Source organism: Erythrolamprus reginae, chromosome Z (genome assembly GCF_031021105.1).
Source record: "Erythrolamprus reginae isolate rEryReg1 chromosome Z, rEryReg1.hap1, whole genome shotgun sequence".
Lineage (NCBI taxonomy): Eukaryota > Metazoa > Chordata > Lepidosauria > Squamata > Dipsadidae > Erythrolamprus > Erythrolamprus reginae.
In genome coordinates, this window is record NC_091963.1 from 124,300,392 (window position 1) to 124,320,860 (window position 20,469).

The following is a 20,469-nucleotide window of genomic DNA, read 5'->3' on the forward strand; positions in this document are numbered from 1 at the left end:
ATTCAAAAAGAGGAACTTTTCCTTCTAATGGTCTAAACCAGTGGCATTATCCCTCTCTCATGAACTATTCTGATAGTTTTGCAACCATTGTAAAGTTTCGTAACAACGCTAATATATTATTTTAAAGTATTAGACAAATTGCATCATGCTTCATGCTTTTCTTTGCCAGTCCAAATGATCATTTATATATCATTGATCATTTGTTTATCATTATAAGATCAATTGCTTATAATTCCATAATTCTGTAGTAATTATGACCATAAAGTACAAATATTTCTTCTTTTTATTTCCAGGTACAGATGCCCAGATATATGAAGGCAGACATATATGTATAAAAATAAAAGGACTGATTGAGTGGTATTTCTTGCAAAATGCAGCTGCGAGAGCAGTCATGGGCCTACCTAGGTATGCCCATGTTTCACCATCACTCCGCAGTCTGCATTGGTTGCCGATCAATTTCCGGTCACAATTCAAAGTGTTGGTTATGACCTTTAAAGCCCTTCATGGCATCGGACCAGAATATCTCCGAGACCGCCTCCTGCCGCACGAATCCCAGCGACCGATTAGGTCCCACAGAGTGGGCCTTCTCCGGGTCCCGTCAACTAAACAATGTCGGTTGGTGGGCCCCAGGGGAAGAGCCTTCTCTGTGGCGGCCCCGGCCCTCTGGAACCAACTCCCCCCGGAGATTAGAACTGCCCCTACTCTTCCTGCCTTCCGTAAACTCCTTAAAACCCACCTTTGCCGTCAGGCATGGGGGAACTGAAACATCTCCCCCTGGGCACGTTTAATTTATGCATGGTATGTCTGTGTGTGTGACTGTTAGCATATGGGGTTTTTTAAATATTTAAATATTTTAAATTTGTCTGATTGCTTATGATTTGTTTTTTACATGTTGTGAGCCGCCCCGAGTCTTCAGAGAGGGGCGGCATACAAATCTAAGTAATAAATAAATAAATAAAATAAATTTCTGAAAAAAAGGACCTCTATGTTGCTATGTGTCAGAAAAAGTAAATTAAATTTTATTTTTCATTAAAAGATAAGTTTTAGACTTTTCCTTCTCTGCCAATCAAATATTCTCTTCCTCCTATAGGATCTTAGGGTATCACAGAACTTTGCTTCAAAGGTATAGTAGGGAATAAATAATGAATTTTCATAAGAAGATTTAGAGAATCTTAACCTAGGCAACATTGAGGTAAACTATAGAGAAATGAAGAGATAACAGTTAAACAGTACATCTGCCCTATCTTAATTTCTAGAAGACAGCAGCTCCTCACAGAGGATTTTTTAATTTCATCCTTGTGATTGATTGATGACATTTTCAGAAAAAAAGAAATTTAGTGGATAATTTCTCTGTTTCAAGGAAACTTGGATAAATTTCCTATTAGTTCTCTTCTCCATGACAATAATTGTGATTTCTTTCTTTTTGGATTTTTTGTTGTTGTTTGTGTAAGATCCTTCACTATAACTGCCTTACCACTTTGAAGTACAAAAACTGAATGGGGAATACTCTTCAAAAGTGACTTTCATTATCAATATGCCAAACTAATACAATTTGGTGCTGCAATTGATTTTACATATCTAGAATTAATCGCCACCCCGTTGCAGATCAACAGAGTAGCCCACAAATAAGGACATCATATACAATATTTCCTCTAATATTTTATGATTATTACCTGCACACTCCACTCCAGCATCCTTACTGTGGCTACAACTGTGTTCTTTCATGCTTTTTGGTGGACATTTTCTTAGACTGTCTTCCTCCCCTGTGCAGTTTACCTGATCCATCCAGATCGGACCAGTTCCTTGTCCAAATTTAGCTGCACCTGCTGCAGCCAATGCACTTCCGCAGCCTACTTCCCGGCACACCACATTGGCATCAGCTAAATCCCAGCCATTGTCACATATTGTTCCCCATCTTTGGTTAAACAACAGCTCAACCCTACCAGTGCAAAGGGTAGAACCACCTGCCAGTCTCATCTCTGTGTAGAAAGAAAAAGAGAGATTGGAAAACTAATTTAGTGCAGGGGATTCTAATGTGGCAGCCTTCCAGAGCAGCCATTCCTAGATTAAAAAACGAACAAAGAACATGTTTATAACCTTCAGACAAAAGCTTTCATAACCCCAGCATCCTCTGTTTTTGGCAGTAGTGTGTGGGATCACCATCAACATACACTAACAAAATGAATCATTTATTCCAAGCTCATAGATATTTACCAGATTTATTTTATTTTTAATAGCTGTAAATTGCTCTACCTTCTGGGAATCAGCTGGATTTTTAAAGAAACATATACATGGCAAAATGATAAATAAGTTGATGGTGGAAGGAATTGTTTTGTTATGAGCAGATACTGGGAGATTTTAAGTTAGTTATGAAAATTTCCCTTTTCCCATCTTTTATCTGCTATCTTTCCAGAACCTGATTCCATCTGAGGCTAGATCTTTTGGGTTTTGTTACTGAGTATCATTCCATTTCCTTCCTCATGGAAGAATATCCTTTGTGAAAAATTAATATATTCTTCTTGAAGATAGTTTCACTGTTTGTAATTTCTGATAGGGACCTGACAAAGAAGATTGGAGTTCCTGCTGCACAGAAAGTAGCCATATTTTCTTTTATCAATGCTCCCCTTCTTAAATACTCAAGTTTGGCCAGTCTCAGAAGCTAAGTAGAATTAGACCCAGTTAGTATTTGGGCAGGGGACCGACCGTATGGCAATCCAAAACTGTTAGATGGATTGAAATAACAAAAAACCCATCTCAGATTTAAAAAAACCCACACCAATGATCAATTATCTCTATAATAATGTCAGACAAACTACAAACACTAGAATCAAACTTAATTAGAGGATATCTTTACAATTTTAAACTCTCATATTGGTGTATAAGTTTTTCTGGTACAGAAAGAGTTTAATGAGGTTAATTCCAATGGATAGTTAAACTGTCTTCTTATAATCTTCTGGAGCTATTCTATGTACATGCCTCTCCTTTGTTATGGTAATTATTCCATTATTATTATCATCCTAAGGTTACCATTCCAAAGATGCTGTCCATCTACCTATTTTGTTATGCATGTGGAGATTTAACAGTTGGTTGGTGCTCAAATATTAATGGGTTACATTAATTCCATGCTGTGAAACTCTTCATTTGTTGAAACCTTCATATCAATTAGCCATGCCAAATATAACACAATTCTTAGGTGATAAACTTACCTGAACACACAACACCAGCATCTTCTCCATGATGGCAATCATTGTCTCCCAAAGGTCTTGATGGACATTGACTGAGGTTACTTTCTGTTCCTATACATCGAACTTCATCCATCCAGATGCGACCAGTTCCTCGGCCAAAATGGGATTCCCTTGGTGCTGATATTGCACTTGCACAGCCCAGCTGCCGGCAGACAACACGGGCATCTTCTAGGCCCCAGTTATCATCACAAATAGTACCCCACAAACCATTGTGGAGTACTTCCACTCTCCCTACACAGCGACTTGAACCATTCATCAAGCGAATATCTATTGATTGTGTAGCAGTTGGTTGGATAGTCATAGTTAAACCTATAAAAGTCAAATTCACAGATTGGATTAATAAGGACAGGAGAGCATGGATAAAAGAAAAGTTTCCTTTATATAACTGCTTTGAAAACATAGCAACAGGATAGAAAGAAGAACACATGGCAAAGATTTGAGAAGCATTTGCTGAATTAGAAGAATATTGTTCTTTTCTTTCCTTCAGTTAAGTCCAATTCTCAAAGAGTACCTGGACAACTCTCAATAGTTCTCTGGGCAATGTTTTTCCCACAGGTCGCTTGCAATTGTCTTTTCCATAAGGGCAACAGAAAGTGACTGGCCCAGGGGTATCCAGATGACTTTGTGCCTAAGGTGACACCAAAACCTCTTCTACCAACTTTGGTTGAATACAAATCTTACTACTTATGCTCTCAATCTCTCAATCACCCAATTTAGCAAATGAGAAAAAAGTCCCAATATATCATGTGCTCAAACCCATAGAAAACTGTTGTCCTGCAGTCTCCTCCTGAGCTTCAGAGGTCTTAAGCACATCTGGGTTATTTCTTGCCCTATGCAGAGAAGTAGCAAAGATTTGGTTTATTCCTTGGTTTCTCAGCTTTTGCGGCAATCCAAGGCCTCTAACTCCACATTTATTTCTCAGATGCTATTTGGAGTGTTACACTTTGCTTCTGTCGTGTTTGCTTTCATAGAACCATAGTTCTATTTTTAATTTTATTTTAATCTTTTATGGAGCCTTCCATATTATAATAGGTTCTGGGCAGTATATTAAATCCAATATAATAAATACAAAATCATCCTGCTCTGATTAAACAATAATTACCAAAAATAAACCATATCATTAATGATGCTTACCTAACTGGCCCAAAAGCTTGGGAGAAATGTGTTACAGAATATTCCTTTGATTAGTTTGGTTCAGTTAAATAATCTGTTATATCTGCCTGACGACCGGCAGCAGGCAAAGCCGCGGGGATTGGCGCCTTCTCCAAGGTGCTGATTGGCCGCGCTTACTAAGTAACAATGCAGGCGGGAGATTCTGCTGTTCTGTATTGGTTGGCTCCTCAGCCTGTCTGCTGTATAAAATGTTATGCTTGTGCTGAAACCTTTCATGTGTGTATCTGCCTGCTCTGGCATGAGTTGTTAAAATAAACGGCCTGAATTATACGTGAGTTCCAGTCATTACATTTGGCGACGAGGATTCCTACTATTGTGGGTAAATATACTTACCACAATGTCTACCCACGTATCTTTTCCCCCCTTTGATCCACAAGGGGAGACCTGGGACTCATACGTGGCCAGGTTTGACTGTTTTCTAATTGCGAATGGATTTTCAGAGATTTCTGGTGACCGCAAAAGGGCTTATTTCCTCGGATTTTGCGGCACGGAAATGTTCGAGACAGCTCGAGCGTTGTTTGCCCCGGTTTCCATAAACAATGTGCCCTGGGACGAGTTTCTAAAAACTCTTCAAGATCATTATGCCCCGGCTCCCTCCCGTTGTGCTCGACGGTATAAATTCTATCAGAGGAATCAAGGTGAGGGGGAATCGATAAATGACTATGTAGCTGCCTTACGCAGAGCAGCTCTTTATTGTGAGTTTTTGGATTTGAACGATTACCTCCTTGATAGACTGGTATTTGGCATAAGAGATGGTCGCCTCAAACGGCGTTTATTGGCCATCCAGGATTTGTCATTTCACACGGCTTTGTCAGAGGCCAGGGCATTTGAATTGTCCACTCAATCTGTGGCTGCCATGGACTCTTCAGTCAATGTCACCTTGCCAAGTAGCCCTTCCCCAGATAAGCCAGGGGTTCCTGCAGATGCGGACGGGGCAGCGGCGCCTACTGAGGAGGAAGTTTGTCGGTTGACTGCGAGTCGTGGACGGGAGCAGCCACCCAACCGGCCCCGGGCTCCACTGTCTCCTTGCCGAGGGTGCGGAGGGGGACACCTCAGAGTAAATTGCTCTTTCCGTGGTGCTTCTTGCTGGCGCTGTGGTGCAAAAGGGCACATTGCTAAGGTTTGCCGGTCCCGTAGATCTCCTCCGCCGGCTCAAAGGGATCAAAAAGACTATTCTAACTCAGGCTCTCGGTGGCAGAGACGGTCCTCGTATTCTCGCCGGGAAGACTGCAATGCTATTTTCACTTCTCCGCGTTCAACTACAGCGTACGTGCGAAAGACGTCCTCCGCGGTAGACAAGATTTCTGTGTGTGTGCGCCTGGGCCACACTGTTTGCCCGATGCAAGTCGACACTGGATCCGCCCGGTCCCTGGTGTCCTGGTCAACGGCAAAACGATGTTTTCCTGCGCTACGGAAGTCTCAGCTTCGGCCGTGTCAGCTCAACCTCAAGGACTATCAGGGAACTCTCATTCCTCTTGTGGGGGAGGGTACCTTTACAGTTCAATTTAAGGCTTTTTCTGGCAAACTACCTTTAATTATTGTGAATGGGCCTTTTGCCAATTTGTTGGGGCTGGACTGGTTTACTGCTTTGGGGTTATCTGTGACGGGAGTGAATACTGTAAGGGAGGAGACGGGTTTTGACAGGTGGGCCAAAGAATTTCCCTCAGTGTTTGACTCCAGCCTGGGCTGTTACAAGGGCTCTTTGATTTCTTTTAGCTTAGACCCTAGTGTCCCAGCTGTCCGACTTAAACCCCGCCGTGTACCCATTCCTCTGAGGCCCAAAGTGGACGAAGAATTAGATAGATTAATTAGCCAAGGGGTTTTGGAGCCTATTGACCAGGCAAAATGGGAAACCCCAGTAGTAATCGCGGTCAAGGGGGATGGGGGAATTCGCTTGTGTGGCGATTATAAATGTTCTATCAACCGGGCGCTTGCACATCATTCCTACCCCCTGCCAGTGGTGCAGCAGCTGCTCCACTCACTTGGGAAGGGCAGGTTGTTCGCGAGGCTGGATTTAACGCAAGCGTACCAGCAGTTACCTGTAGACCCCCAAACTGCTGAGGCGCAATCGATAATTACTCACCGGGGGGTGTTTAAGTGCAACCGACTTCAATTCGGGGTGTCTATTGCCCCTGGAATTTTCCAGGGGCTCATGGAGCGGTTGCTCTACGGAATTGGGGGAACCGTCCCCTATTTCGATGATGTATTGGTTTCTGGGGGGACGGTGGAGGAGTTGGAAATGAGAACGAGACAGGTACTGTCCAAGTTTAGAGACGCTGGCCTTAAGTTAAAGGCAAAAAAGTGTGTTTATGGGGTCCCGAGTGTGGAATTTTTAGGTTTCACAGTAGATGCTGAGGGAATCCACCCCACAGGGGACAAGACGAGAGCAATTAAGGAGGCGCCGAGGCCACAGTCAAAGCAAGAGCTGCAAGCTTTTTTAGGTTTATTAAATTTTTATGCCGTATTTTTGCCTCACAAGGCATCGGTCGCTGAGCCGCTCCATAGGCTGCTCGATAAGGAAGCTGTTTGGCATTGGGGGCGGCGGGAAGAGTCCGCATTTTTGGCGGTAAAAGAAATTCTGACTTCCAACAGTGTACTTGCCCAGTACTCCCCAACGTTGCCTTTAATTCTTACATGCGACGCTTCACAGTTCGGCGTGGGGGCGGTGCTGAGCCATAAGTTGCCAGATGGGAAGGAGGCTCCATTGGCATTCTTCTCCCGCACTCTAGCTAAGGCAGAACGGAATTATGGGCATATCGATAAAGAGGCTTTGGCTCTGATTGCGGGGGTGCGAAAATTCCACAACTATCTGTATGGCCGGCATTTCGAGCTCGTCACGGACCATCAGCCTCTGTTAGGGTTACTAGCTGGGAACAGGCAGAGTCCGATTGTGTTGTCTCCGCGCATGTCGCGCTGGATAATATTTTTAGCCAATTATTGTTATACGTTGACTTACCGGCCTGGCCGTCACATTGCTCACGCAGATGCCCTGAGTAGATGTCCCCTTACTGAGCTCCTGTCAGATCCTGCTCCAGCCAGCACGGTTTTGGCCATTGGGGATGAGCCTGTTTTATTGGCAGCTCCGGAGGTAGCCAGGGAGACGGGGAATGATTTAATTTTGTCCAGGGTTAAGCAGTGGATTCTCCGAGGCTGGCCTGCCTCTTCTCCTGGGGAAGAATTTGCCCTATATTTCCGTAGCAAGATAGAGCTGTCAGTGGAAAGGGGTTGTGTGCTCCGTGGGAGTAGAGTAGTAATTCCCCCCAAGCAACGTGCACATGTTCTGTCTGTATTACACAAAGGACATCCCGGCATTGTCCGTATGAAAGGGCTAGCTAGGGACTATGTGTGGTGGCCTGGCATGGATAAGGAGATAGAACAGCGGGTGGCAGCTTGCCAGGTGTGCCAAGAGAGTAGGTCTCTTCCCCCCCGAGCAGAAGCGTTGAGTTGGGAGCCACCTGCGGGGCCATGGGCAAGGCTACACATTGATCTGGCCGGTCCTTTTTTGGGCGAGAATTTTTTAATAGTGGTGGATGCCCACTCTAAGTGGCTGGAGGTGGCCCGCTTGAGGTCTACTCAGTCTATGGCTATTGTGGCAGTTTTGGAAACGCTGTTCGCGTCTCATGGGTTCCCTGACATACTTGTCTCGGACAATGGCCCTCAATTCACTTCTGTGGCTTTTGAGTCGTTTTTAGCAGCTGTGGGCATCAGACATGCCCTGGCATCTCCTTGGCATCCCGCCGGAAATGGGCAGGCGGAACGCATGGTACGCTCTGCCAAGGATGCCCTCAAACGGATGCCACATGGGTCGTGGCACCAGAGAGTCACGGAGTTGCTAATGGCCCAGCACTCCACGCCATGTGTGGCAACGGGTAAGACTCCGGCCGAATTGTTAATGGGCAGGAAGCTGAGGATTACCCTGGACAGGTTACATCCCTTATATGCCCCTGCTGCACAGTGGCCAGAGCCAGCGGGAAGGAGAATAGAGGTAGGTGACAGGGTGTATGTGCGGGCATACGCAGGGGGGCAGAACTGGAAGCGGGCAACCATAAGTAGAGCATTAGGGCCTCGTTCCTTTGAAGCAATATTAAGGGATGGCCGGGTTTGGAAAAGGCATTTAGACCAAATCAGGGTGGACCGGGCAAGAGATCAGGAGGGCACAGAGAGAGGGGAAGGCTTGCTGGAAAGAGAGGTGTTTCCATTACCACCCCAAGTTAGGGACTTAGGAAGTCCTGCCCCTGACATCTGTACAGGAGTGGCTTCTCCGCACAGGGAAAGAGTGACAGAGGGGGAGGCCCAGCCGGCGTGTCAGGAAGGACTCAGACGCTCCAGCAGGATTTCAAAAAGACCCGCCTATTTGAAGGATTACGTTTGCTCCATCCAAGAAGAAAGGAGTGTTATATCTGCCTGACGACCGGCAGCAGGCAAAGCCGCGGGGATTGGCGCCTTCTCCAAGGTGCTGATTGGCCGCGCTTACTAAGTAACAATGCAGGCGGGAGATTCTGCTGTTCTGTATTGGTTGGCTCCTCAGCCTGTCTGCTGTATAAAATGTTATGCTTGTGCTGAAACCTTTCATGTGTGTATCTGCCTGCTCTGGCATGAGTTGTTAAAATAAACGGCCTGAATTATACGTGAGTTCCAGTCATTACATAATCCATGGAATATAAATATCTTAAATAATCATAAAGCATAGGGTGTACTAAATGTGTTAGAGCAGTGGTTCCCAATTTTTTTAGTCCACCGCCCCCTTGGTGCTACAACTCACCCTCAATGCCCCCTCAGGAGGGCATAGTTTGGTGGTCAGGTGATCAGGTGGGCATGGCCAACTTGTAACATGTGCTGAAACTCACTTAACAATGGTCTTGCTTGGCAACCAAAATGTTAGGCTTCTTTGTGGTCATAAGCAGTGTTCCCTCTAATTTTTTGGGGGGGTGGGCGGAAAAGTATAGTGTCTGAGCGGCAGTCCCTTCGGGACTGGGTGGCACAGAAATAATTAATAAACAAACAAACAAACAAACAAACAAACAAACAAATAAAAAACCCACCCTGTTTTGCCTCAGATAATTTCAAAATAAAATACTGTACTGTGTGTCTATAACAGTGAGCTCATAATAGGGCAACTCCATCAATATCAAAATGCCACTTAAATAGTTGAGCTAGTTTCAAACTAGATTTTGATTTTCTTTCTCTCTTCCTTACTCCCATTCTTTTTCTTTCTCTTTTTCTTCCTCTCTTTTTTCTATCTGTTTCTCTCTCTTCCTCTCTTCCTCTCTCTCTCCTTCCCTCTCACTCTTTCCCTCTCGGCTTCTGGGCAGGTTTGGAAAACTCTGAGTTGATGATGATTTTTAAGTGAGCGATTGCTCACTGCTCAGCTTAGAGGGAACTATGGTCATAAGTCTTTCTTTCATTCTTTCTTTTTTCCCTTCCTCTTTCTTTTTCTTTTTTTCTGTCCTTTTTCCTACCATCTTCCTTTTTCTTTCTTTCTGTTTTCCTTCCTTCCTACCATCTTTCTTTCCTTTCTTTCTTTCTTTCTTTCTTTCTTCTTCCCTTCCCTCCCTCCCTTCTTTTGCTGTCCATCTTCCTTCCTACCTACTATCTTTCTTCCTTCCTTCCTTCCTTCCTTCCTTCCTTCTTTCTTTCTTTTTCTTTCCTTCTTCCCTCTCTCCTTTCTTTTTCTGTCTGTCTTCCTTCCTACCATCTTTCTTTCTGTCTGTCTGCTTTTCTTCCTTCCTAACTGCTGAGAGAAGTAGAAGATTGCTTCATTGGCCAAAGAAGAGGAGCATGTTTGAAAACATTGCTAAAGGCAGCCCAGGGCAGCTGAGCTAGTCCTGCAGGGTGATTGCTCTCTCTCTCTCTCTCTCTCTCTCTCTCTCTCTCTCTCTCCCCTGGCCAAAAGAGTACCCGCCACAGAAAAAGTAGCTCCAAACTGCAAGAGCGAGAGTGATAGCAAGCAAGTGGTGAGTGTGCATACACCCTGTGGGACTAGATTGGCTCCCCTAGGCTCTGCGCAATCTAAAACTTTGCTTATTCTCTGAGGCAGAGGAACATCTTTGAAAATGCTGATGAAGGCAGCCCAGAGCAGCCGAGCCAGTCCTGTGAGGTGTGCGCATAGCCACCTCTCAATTGATCTAGCTCTGTCTCTCTCATGCGACAAGGGGAAGAATATGGACAGGCAGAAGCCACTGGGTAAAGAACAAACAGAATTAAGGGAAACCTCTTCTACAACAGCCAAAGAGCAGGAACTTCACTGTGAGAAGTTATTAATTTCTTGCCCTTGTGAGAAGAGTTTCTGTATTTTGCAAGCTTTTTTCCCCTAAAGAGACCAGCTGACAGATACATGGAGATGTTAAACTTCAGTAAGGTGCCTATCTCGCAGTCTGCCCAGCCCCCACCAGGAAAAGAGTGGTGAGAAAAGCAGCGAGCGGGTGATTGGGTAGACATGGGTGGCTGCATGGGAACAGGACCAATTTGGGTGTGTGGCCAGCCAGCTGTCACTACTGGTATTGTGAACTACCTGCCACACCCTGGCCTCTCTTAGCATCCCTCTGCCCCCCCTTAGTTATCCCACTGCCCACTTCGGGAATCACTAGAGGGCATGAACTGTTTCATAAAAATAATGTCATAAGTTTCATCTTACATGTGAATCCATCGTTGAACTACTTAGTCCATATAGCATGAAAAATTACAAAATTATGATACAACTTATCAAATTTCCATTGCTGAATATTACGCTGCAAAATACATGTTTCCCACATATCACTTTAGAAATAAGTGTTTTAGTAGAACAACCCATTCCATTCCTAATCTCATTGTCATATCATGTAAATTCTACAAATCTAATTTGCATCCTTGAGTCCTATAGGAATCTGAAAAATCTCAGCTTTTGTATGTAAACATTTTGTTTTATTCAATGGTAGTTTTAAAAAAATATGTATTTCTAATAAATTATTAAATTTGGTTAAAATAATATGAGCCACTCTTGCCTATCATTAATTTTTCCCTTTTCAGAAACTTATCCTGTTGACTACACTTTTTACCTACATAATAGGTTTATATGTTCCAGCATCAGAATATACACGAACTGGTAGTAAAGGGTTTTAGAACCCACTAATGGTATAGATAATGATGACATATGGTCTCTCAGTCCCTGCACCCAATGAGTAGAGTGAAGAGCATAGCAAAGATATTCTGTGAGGCTTCTTGCCAAATAAGGACATACATCTCTTGGATAAAGGCAGCTGGATACAGCCTGATTTAAGAGGCAATCCTGACCAATGATCACTTATTGAAATCAATAAGTACAGTCTCCAATTCTTATGTGAGATTTGTTTGCAATCTACCCACTTCTGGGCTGATTAATAACTTTGTCATGATTCTTGGAACTCTGGACTGGATTTTGTTCCTCTATATATGCTTGTTAAAAGCAAAATCACTCAGTAAGCTTCTTTCAGAGACTCCTGTTATTTCCTGATTTTGAGTAATCTGCTAATATGTAAATGTATAATTGAAACCAGAAACAGGACATGAGCAAAAATTGTGGAAATGAATGTAGATAATATATTGTCATCAGGCACATTTCTTGTCAGCCCTATGAGACAGACTAGACTAAGAAATAGACTCCATAGAAGATCCTAATGATGGGAAAGATTGAGGGCAAAAGAAGAAGGGGACAACAGATAATGTGCTGACTAGATGGAGTCACTGAAGCAGTAGGTCCCGATGGGTCAGACATGACTCTGAGACTAACAACAACAAAAAATCTAATAAACTACAGTACTTTCATTTAGATTGTAAATATGATTGTTGTCTTTCTTCTTTTATATACATGTGAATTAGGGAGATGACTGAGATTTTTTTTATAATCCTCCCTCATTATTTGGATTTAAGCACTGTTTCCCTTTTTGCTGCTTTGGTAATGAATCTTTCCTCTCTTATTTATTTGTTTGTTTGTTTGTTTGTTTGTTTGTTTATTTATTTATTTAATTTGTATGCTGCCCCTCTCCGTAGACTCGGGGCGACTCACAACAGTAATAGAAAACAATATATAATACAAATCTAATAATTAAAACTAAAAACCCATAATTTAAAAAACATGCACACAACATACCATACATAAACACTATAGGCCTAGGGAAGTTATCTCAGTTCCCCCATGCCTGATGGCAGAGGTGGGTTTTAAGGAGTTTACGGAAGGCAAGGAGGGTGGGGGCAGTTCTAATTTCAGGGGGGAGCTGGTTCCAGAGGATCAGGGCCGCCACAGAGAAGGCTCTTCCCCTGGGACCCGCCAAACGACATTGTTTAGTCGATGGGACCCGGAGAAGGCCAATTCGGTGGGACCTAATCGGTCGCTGGGACTGCAGAAGGTAGTCCCGGAGATATTCTGCTCCAATGCCATGAAGGGCTTTATAGTTCAAAGCCAACACTTTGAATTTGTGACCAGAAATTGATCGGCAACCAATGCAGACTGTGGAGTGTTGGTGTAACATGAGCATACTTTGGGAAGCCCATGATTGCTCTCGCAGCTGCATTCTGCACGATCTGAAGTTTCTGAACACTTTTCAAAGGTAGCCCCATGTAGAGAGCATTACAGTAGTCGAATCTCGAGGTGATGAGGGCATGAGTGACTGTGAATAGTGAGTCTTGATCCAGAAAGGGCCGCAACTCTTTACTATCTGCACTATTATACCAAGTCTCATATCCTGCAATGAATTGAACCATTCAGCTTCCCACTTAATCTGTCTCTTCCCCTTTCCTCCAACAATTCATCCCTTGAACCACTGGGGGAAAAAAGAAAAATGATAATTCAACCCCATGGAGTAATCTTTCAGAAGTACTGCAATCTGCAACTATTTTCAGGTTGAAAGAATGTATATGTATTGCTATGTTATACTGGCAGCATCTCCCAATAGCACAATCACTATTGCTTACACAGGTTTCTTGTTTCTAGAAATTCTAGTTATAGCAAAGCATAATGAACCTCTGCCGGTGGCCATGAGTGATGAGATTGTCTTCGGCTGAACTTATGAATGATTGAATTGGAAGAATGTGGATGACTGCGCATGGTTTTTTTTTTAGAATTTTAGTAATTTTGTATAATTCTTTTTAAAAAATAATTAGATTTCTTTACATATATTGCCTGCATTTATAGTGTTGTACAGCATCCTGACTTGCTTCGAGAAGGGCGGCATAAAAATCAAATCAAATCAATCAATCAATCAAGTGTGGATTTTACTATTTTCTAAATCCTGGACTGACTACATGTGAGCAGATGTAGATAGATGTAGATGTAATGTGACCTTGGATTTCCACCTCCCCTTCAAACCTACTGCAGGTTATTGCCATTCTAATTTCAAGAAGTACAACAAAGGGATGATTACATAAGGATCACTGTTTGTACTGGAGTTAACCATGGGTTTGTATCCACAGGTTTCCTAATCCTCTGATAATTTCAGTAGAAATGTGTGTGTATGTAACAAAGTCTATATGTTTAAATGGTCAGTTAACAAATAACATTCTGCCTTCTTTTCCATTCCACCCAGAGTCTGGTAATAGCTTTGAATTTGTTAAAGGATTTGCCATTAAAACTCTAGAGAGGACTGCGGTGCAAAAGACAGATAGCATACATATTTAGAAGAGTTAATTTCTGGGGGGGGGGGTTCCCTCTGTGTTCAAAACTTGAGACTGCAAAGCTCTTTAAGAACTAAGAAGTGTTATAAAGGACAGAAAGAAACACGCATTGGAGAAATTTGCAATTAGTCTTAGCTCAAGAATATTCCCTTTGAAACAACCTTGTGAAGGTAATAGGCTTCTTTCTGGGAAAATCAAAACAGTACACAGTGATGAGTTAAGTGGCAGTTATTGAACTTTGGAAGAATGACTCAATATATCAAGATTGAACTGCAATATCTATTGCAGTAGAGTGATGAAGCAAGCAGAACTCTGTGACAGTCCAAATCAGTTTTACTGGAAATCCAAACTTGGGGTTTTTCACAAAATGAGTTCTTCTGTAGATCTTTTTGTGCATTTATTGAAATTGACTAATTAACATCATAGAAGTCCTGTTGCTTTAATCACAATCCAGATAAAAATTACCTGCCTACTTATTTAAAAATTCCAGTTTGCGTTGGTCAGTGAGCCTTGGAGATTTTTTCCCCACCCATGCCTTGCTTTTAATAATTTGGAGAAAAAAGACACAGAAGGGTGACTATCTTCAAGTTTAGCATGAAGTTGGTTTTGCAAGGCACACATTTCATAATTTCTAAGAAAGGGGTTGTTGCTTGGAAAATTTAATCCTGAAATAGAAAATGGAGAACATTGCTCAATAATCCTAACTGGTTGGCTCTATGAGGGAGAAGTTGCTTGAAAGCTCAACTATAAATGCTAATTTTGCTTGCTGCAGAGCCAGAAAATTTCCATGTAAGATTGATCACCATTTATACTTTTTCCTATTTATTTCAAATCTTCACACACACACACACACACACACACACCCTTTCAAGCAACAGCTACTCATAATTACAGTCAAGAGTGGTGCTTGGAAATAGTTTTTTGGATGATTTCTTCTACAGCTTCTTTAGCTGAATTGCATATTTAAAGTATGTCTGCATGTCTTCTAGTGAGCTGTCTGTAGTAACAGTTTTGCTGTTTCCATGTTTCCAGACTCTTAGGGAATACTGAAAGGGGCCTTAGAAAACCACTCTGTATATTACTTGTATGCAGTCTGATTTTTAAATTCCCTCAAATATGCATAAAGAGATTGCAGTTTGATGGTTGTTCATATCCAGACTGAAAGCCTGAAAATTTTCTGGCATGAGCATTACCTTGACCCAGTCCTTTCTGTTCTTACATAAAAGGGTAGAGTCTCCTCTTGAACTACTCTAGTTTTTTACCCCTTCTATTAGACCATAATTCATGGTTTACAGATTACAAGGAATGCCTGCATTCATGAATGGGATTAGAAAGTAAGAAAAGCCAACATTATTATGCTTAGAATGATGTATGAACTACTATGAAACTAGTAGTATGAACTAGGAAAACTGTGATTAGAAACAGCTCGCTTGCACCAATTGTTCTGATTTAATACTTTTTTTTGCAACAATATAGCATAAAGGACCCCTGATTTGACTTAGTTAGCTAAATTGGTGGCAAAGACAAAGGTTGATTTAAAGCAAAACCAAATACAATAACAATGAAAACTAAAAAATATCATTAATAGATTTGAAAGCCAATGTAATATAGTGAAGTATCAGAGCTTGGGGTAGGAGTATAAAGTCCCAGGTTCAATTCACCTTCAGCTATCAAAATTACTGAATGAATGGAAAAAAACCCTAGATGATAACATAGGATATTGAAGAGTATGGCATGCACTAACTTACTTTTCTGAATAAAATATAAGAAATACTTAATTGAGAAATAACAGAAGGGGCAAGGCACTTGGTTCATTCAAAAAGAGTTAATAGGTTTGCCTATTTTAGTCTATTTTGGCAATGGCACTTAGAGGAAAAATCTGATAATGTGTTCTTGTTTGTATAGTTGAGAAATTTTTGTTGATACCTTAAGTTGCCAATTGTTTTCAGTTGATACACATCTTCAGTTGTCTATCACTCTCTAACACATACACACATACACTTCCTGTTTTGAATGCAGCCATTGAATGAACATTGTATCAACATATTGAAATTAGAAAGGGAAGTGCCTTTGGAGAGAAGAATTGTCCTTTCTGTTCATATATTTGTTTTATTTGTGATACTCATGCTCATGTTTAAAAATCTTTATTGATTTTTTTCCCTGTCTGGAAAAGTACCAGGTTAGAAAAAAATAGCATATCTTTTGCTAAAATGCTAAATCTGTTTGTACAAAATGTGAAAGAAAATAAAATTACTGTCAGGAAAAAATTGAAAGACAAAAACTGTAAGCGGTACAATGCAGTAAGTTTGCTTTGAGTCAAAGAAAAGTACAAAGCCAGAACCAATGAAGAAGTATTTTGAAGAATGTAAACTTATATCTAGTAGAACTCTTGTCTTACATCTTTGATAAGATGGTGGGAAGAAACTTCATTGGCCAGCTTTTCTAAAACATATGAAAGAAGATGGAGGTATAATTCTTTGCTTCTATGCACTCTTAATAATCTGGACTATGAAAGGAACACCATCCTACAATGAATTGATTTAGACTGATAAAGGAGAGAAAGATATAGACTGAGCTAGAGAAATAACAAAAGAGAGAGAGATTACATCTGGCAGCCTGAAAAAAGAGGCATGAGCATTAATGCAAACAAGTTTTTTTTTCCTTTTAAACTTTCAATTATTTTCCCACTCTTAGGAATGGAAGTTACTGATGCCCGTAGCAGATTTGGGGAAGTGGATTTTTCTTGGGCTAATTTGGAGTTCAAAATTGTCCTATTGGTCATCATCCCACTTTTAGTTCCATTCCTGGTAGCCACTATTCAGAAATTATTTGGAAAAAAGTAAAATAATAACATACAGGTCCAACCTTTGGGTAGTTTGGCTTGAATATACTTTGTTTGTGAGTCTGTTCTAATTTTGCAACTTTGTAGTCAATGATCAAAGTCTATGTTTTCTTTATCTCCGAGTCTACGGAGAGGGGCAGCATACAAATCTAATAAATAAATAAATATATTTTATTTTATTTTATTTTATTTGTCTTATGTCTGGATCTTGGTGGTCCAAGAAATCCCTCCCCCCACACCCACCACAATTGTTGAAGTTTTACAAGCTCCTATGCAGGAATATAGCCATGTATTGATCATGATCACTAGACTTCTCAAAGAGTAACATGTACTCAAATAATTGTAAACTCCATCTTCATAACCTACAGTTGCTTGCATTGCCAGTGGTATGTGCACTTACAAACTGAAGATTAAAACTTGACAATAGATACCCATATACACACATACTAGGGGGTTCTTGGTGCTGAGCTTGGTTGTTTTCTTCCATACACTTCATTATTTCACTAGATAACTTCTTCAGTGTTAAAAGGGTGTGGAGTTTCTTCTCTTTTTACATACAGTGACTTGGCCTATCAGTTAGATCAAATAGACAGGAATCTCCACCCACTTCTAGCACTAACAATGTTAGAGAGATTAAGAAAATTTAGCCATGTAGCAAAATTTGCCTCCATTTTTGGAGAGAACAATCAATGGTTGTTTCTTTCAAACTAGCAGATGACACAAGGAAATCTACCAATCACTTTATTTAGAATTCCTGCATGAAATCAGTTGCTGTCCTCAATTCAGGGACCCAATGAGATTAACAACTGATAAAGTGAAAAGTCTACTGACATACTTCCCATTGTCTGAGAAATTAGATGAAAACTTATTAAGTTGAAAAAGATCCCTTAGAACTTTAGAAATCATGGCTAATAATAAATGACAATATTTGGAAAGTCCTATTTCCTAAAATCAGGCCTCAGAATCCAACTTGTATTTATGTTTATTTACATAAACATACACAAAAGCACAATGAGAGTTTAAAATCAGCTTGAGGGAAGGAGGCAAACTTCATTCATTGTCTCCATTACAAGAACTTTGACTAGGTTCCAAAATTCCAGTCAACCATTATTATGCAGCAAAGCTTATATCACTTTCTTATCATCAAATTTCATCTGGAGTTGTACAGCCTCAATATATATTTCACCTACCATATACAATGTATATTGTATATTTCTCTCTTGTATATTTATGACCCCATTCATAAATCCTCCATGCTAAAGTGGAGAAGAACTTCCCCATGGTAAAGCCCACCAATATTATTTGTCATTTATCTAGCTGAAAAGTTGGTTATATGCCTTTGTTTGTCCTCCTATTTTCCTAGTATAAAATTTAGAAAATACAAAGAGGATTTGGATTCTATATGCTAATCACTTGTATGCCAGCATGATGTTCCCTAAGCTAATAAAACCCATATAAACACTAGAATTGTCAGATAATTAGAAACTACGTAGTTCAAAATGGAAAATATAATCCAAGACTGAGAGTTTAAGACCACCTCTCACATTTAGGACAAAATGCTATTCTACAAAAAATGGATGAGAAAGAAAAGCAAAAGCAGGCCATGATATATGGTATTGGAATACTTCCGATCCATCTGATCCACATTTTATTCACTCAGGAGTTGTAGGGGCTTTTCATGTGCTTCTTGACTGTAATTCTAATTTTTAGTGGCCAGGCTCAATAAAAACTTAGTCAGGTTTCTAAAAAAAGATATATATCATCTAATGGTTAGAACAACTTTATAAATACTGAAAGCAATCTTTATTTATTAGTGAATTTATAAGCCGCTCAGCTCCTTCCAGCGTACAACAATTTAAAAAAATACAAAAGCAATTAAAACCCTTAAAAATAAACTCATTCATCTTCATTTTAGAATATATTTATTCCAGAGCTGAGATTTAATAGCCTAATCTGAAAATGTTTATTTAGTGTATTGTGTGAGTAATGCTATCACTATTAATATCATAATCATCTTTATTATCATCTTTATCATCATCCTCATTGGAAGGCACAGATAGTCCTTGATTTACAACCATAACTGAGCACAAAATTTCTGTTGTTAAGTACAATATTTGTTAAATGAGTTTTACCCACTTTACCCACTGACAACCTTTCTTGTCAAAATTATTAAATGAATCACTGCAGTTGATTAGTAACTTCGTTGTCACTAAATGAACTGTTGTAAGTCAAGGACTATCTGTAGTTAAGGTATAAGAAACTAGTAGAAAGCATTTCTAAGCATGTACTTTTTAAAAAGAACATTGAGAAAACCTACTGGATCAAACCAGCCTTTATTTAGTAAACATTTCTTTGTAAGAACTTTGGCAATCATCAAATAATAGATATGCCATAAATAACTCTTCATCCATTTTCTGTCTCCTTTGGTTTTATTTATTTTATATTCTGTTAAGTTCTTTTGATTAAAAATATAACAGAAAAGCTAGCAAGCACGAAACAATCCATTAGAAATTAGCTAGTGAGACCATCAGTCACCATAAATTACAATCATTGACTAACTGGCATCAAGAGGTCCATCAAAAAGCAGTTAGGAAGTTACCAATAATCAATAATTAGTTTATTTTAACAACTGGTTTAGATTGATTTCTAGTAATTAAGTATTTTACAGACAAACACACAATAGGTGCATATTGGCAGATGGGGAAAGAACTTGCTCTGTTACCACCTGTAACTGAAGAAGGAGCTGGGGTAAATGAAACAGCCATCTATTAGCTTAAAGTCTGTAGAGATTCTCAGTCATCCAGGTCATGATTGTCCCAAAGCTGCTTTTTTTTCCAGGAGGCAATTGGACTTCCTTGTATTTTCTTTTGAAGACATTTCACTTCTCATCCACAAAACTTCTTCAGCTCTGACAGGATAGTGTGGAATGAAAGGATTTATACTCCTTGCCAACAGCTAGTAGTTTGCATCCTTTTTGCAGATGGCTGGTAATCTTCAACAACCCTCCAAAAGGATAGAGTTTATCAGTTGTCTGCAAGGAATATAAATCCCTCCATTCCCCACTATCATGTTAGAGCTGAAGAAACTTCTTGGATGAGAAGCAAAACATCTTCACAAGAAAAAACAAAGTTCAGTTGCCTCTTCAGGTGGGGAAAAAAGCACCTTTGAGACATATATTAGCTTGTTGCAGCATAAACACACACAAAAAAGGATTACTCACCCCAAAAACAGGTAAAGAATAAAAGGGTCAAAGTAACCTTTTTGATTCTCTCTCCTGGGTATTTCTCCCCAAAGGGGAGAGAATAGGAAGCCATAGATCCCAATTAGGTAGAAGCAGATTAGTCACTTGTTGTAATGAGCGAAAGCTTGGACTTAAACTGCAGCTTGTCCTGATGGGACACTCTCATAGGTCAATGCCATGGGCAAAGATTGGGAAGCAAAATACCTAGAGGGGGTTGGGTAAAACTGAAGGGAGGAGTCTAATCCCTTCACTTGGTGAAATATACTATTTGCCTGTACTGCAGATATTTTCTGCGTATCGGACATTGAGAAACAACTTTCAGTTCCCCACAAATACAAGGGATG

General features: G+C 40.5%; 1 protein-coding gene across 2 annotated transcripts in view; it reads right to left on the reverse strand.

Annotated features, from left to right (window-relative positions):
* Nucleotides 1–20,326, reverse strand: part of SSC5D (scavenger receptor cysteine rich family member with 5 domains) — a 38,657-nt gene extending 18,331 nt beyond the window's left edge. The window contains exons 1-3 of one of the 2 annotated variants that reach the window (XM_070729494.1): nt 20,105–20,326; nt 3,207–3,554; nt 1,674–1,979 (exon numbers count right to left, since the gene is read on the reverse strand). In XM_070729494.1, coding sequence (XP_070585595.1) covers nt 1,674–1,979; nt 3,207–3,554; nt 20,105–20,198 — 748 coding nt within the window. In that variant the 5' untranslated portion in view covers nt 20,199–20,326. The remainder of the gene's footprint in view (nt 1–1,673; nt 1,980–3,206; nt 3,555–20,104) is intronic. The other variant, XM_070729495.1, reaches the window with a different exon arrangement.
* Nucleotides 20,327–20,469: the final 143 nt, after the last annotated feature.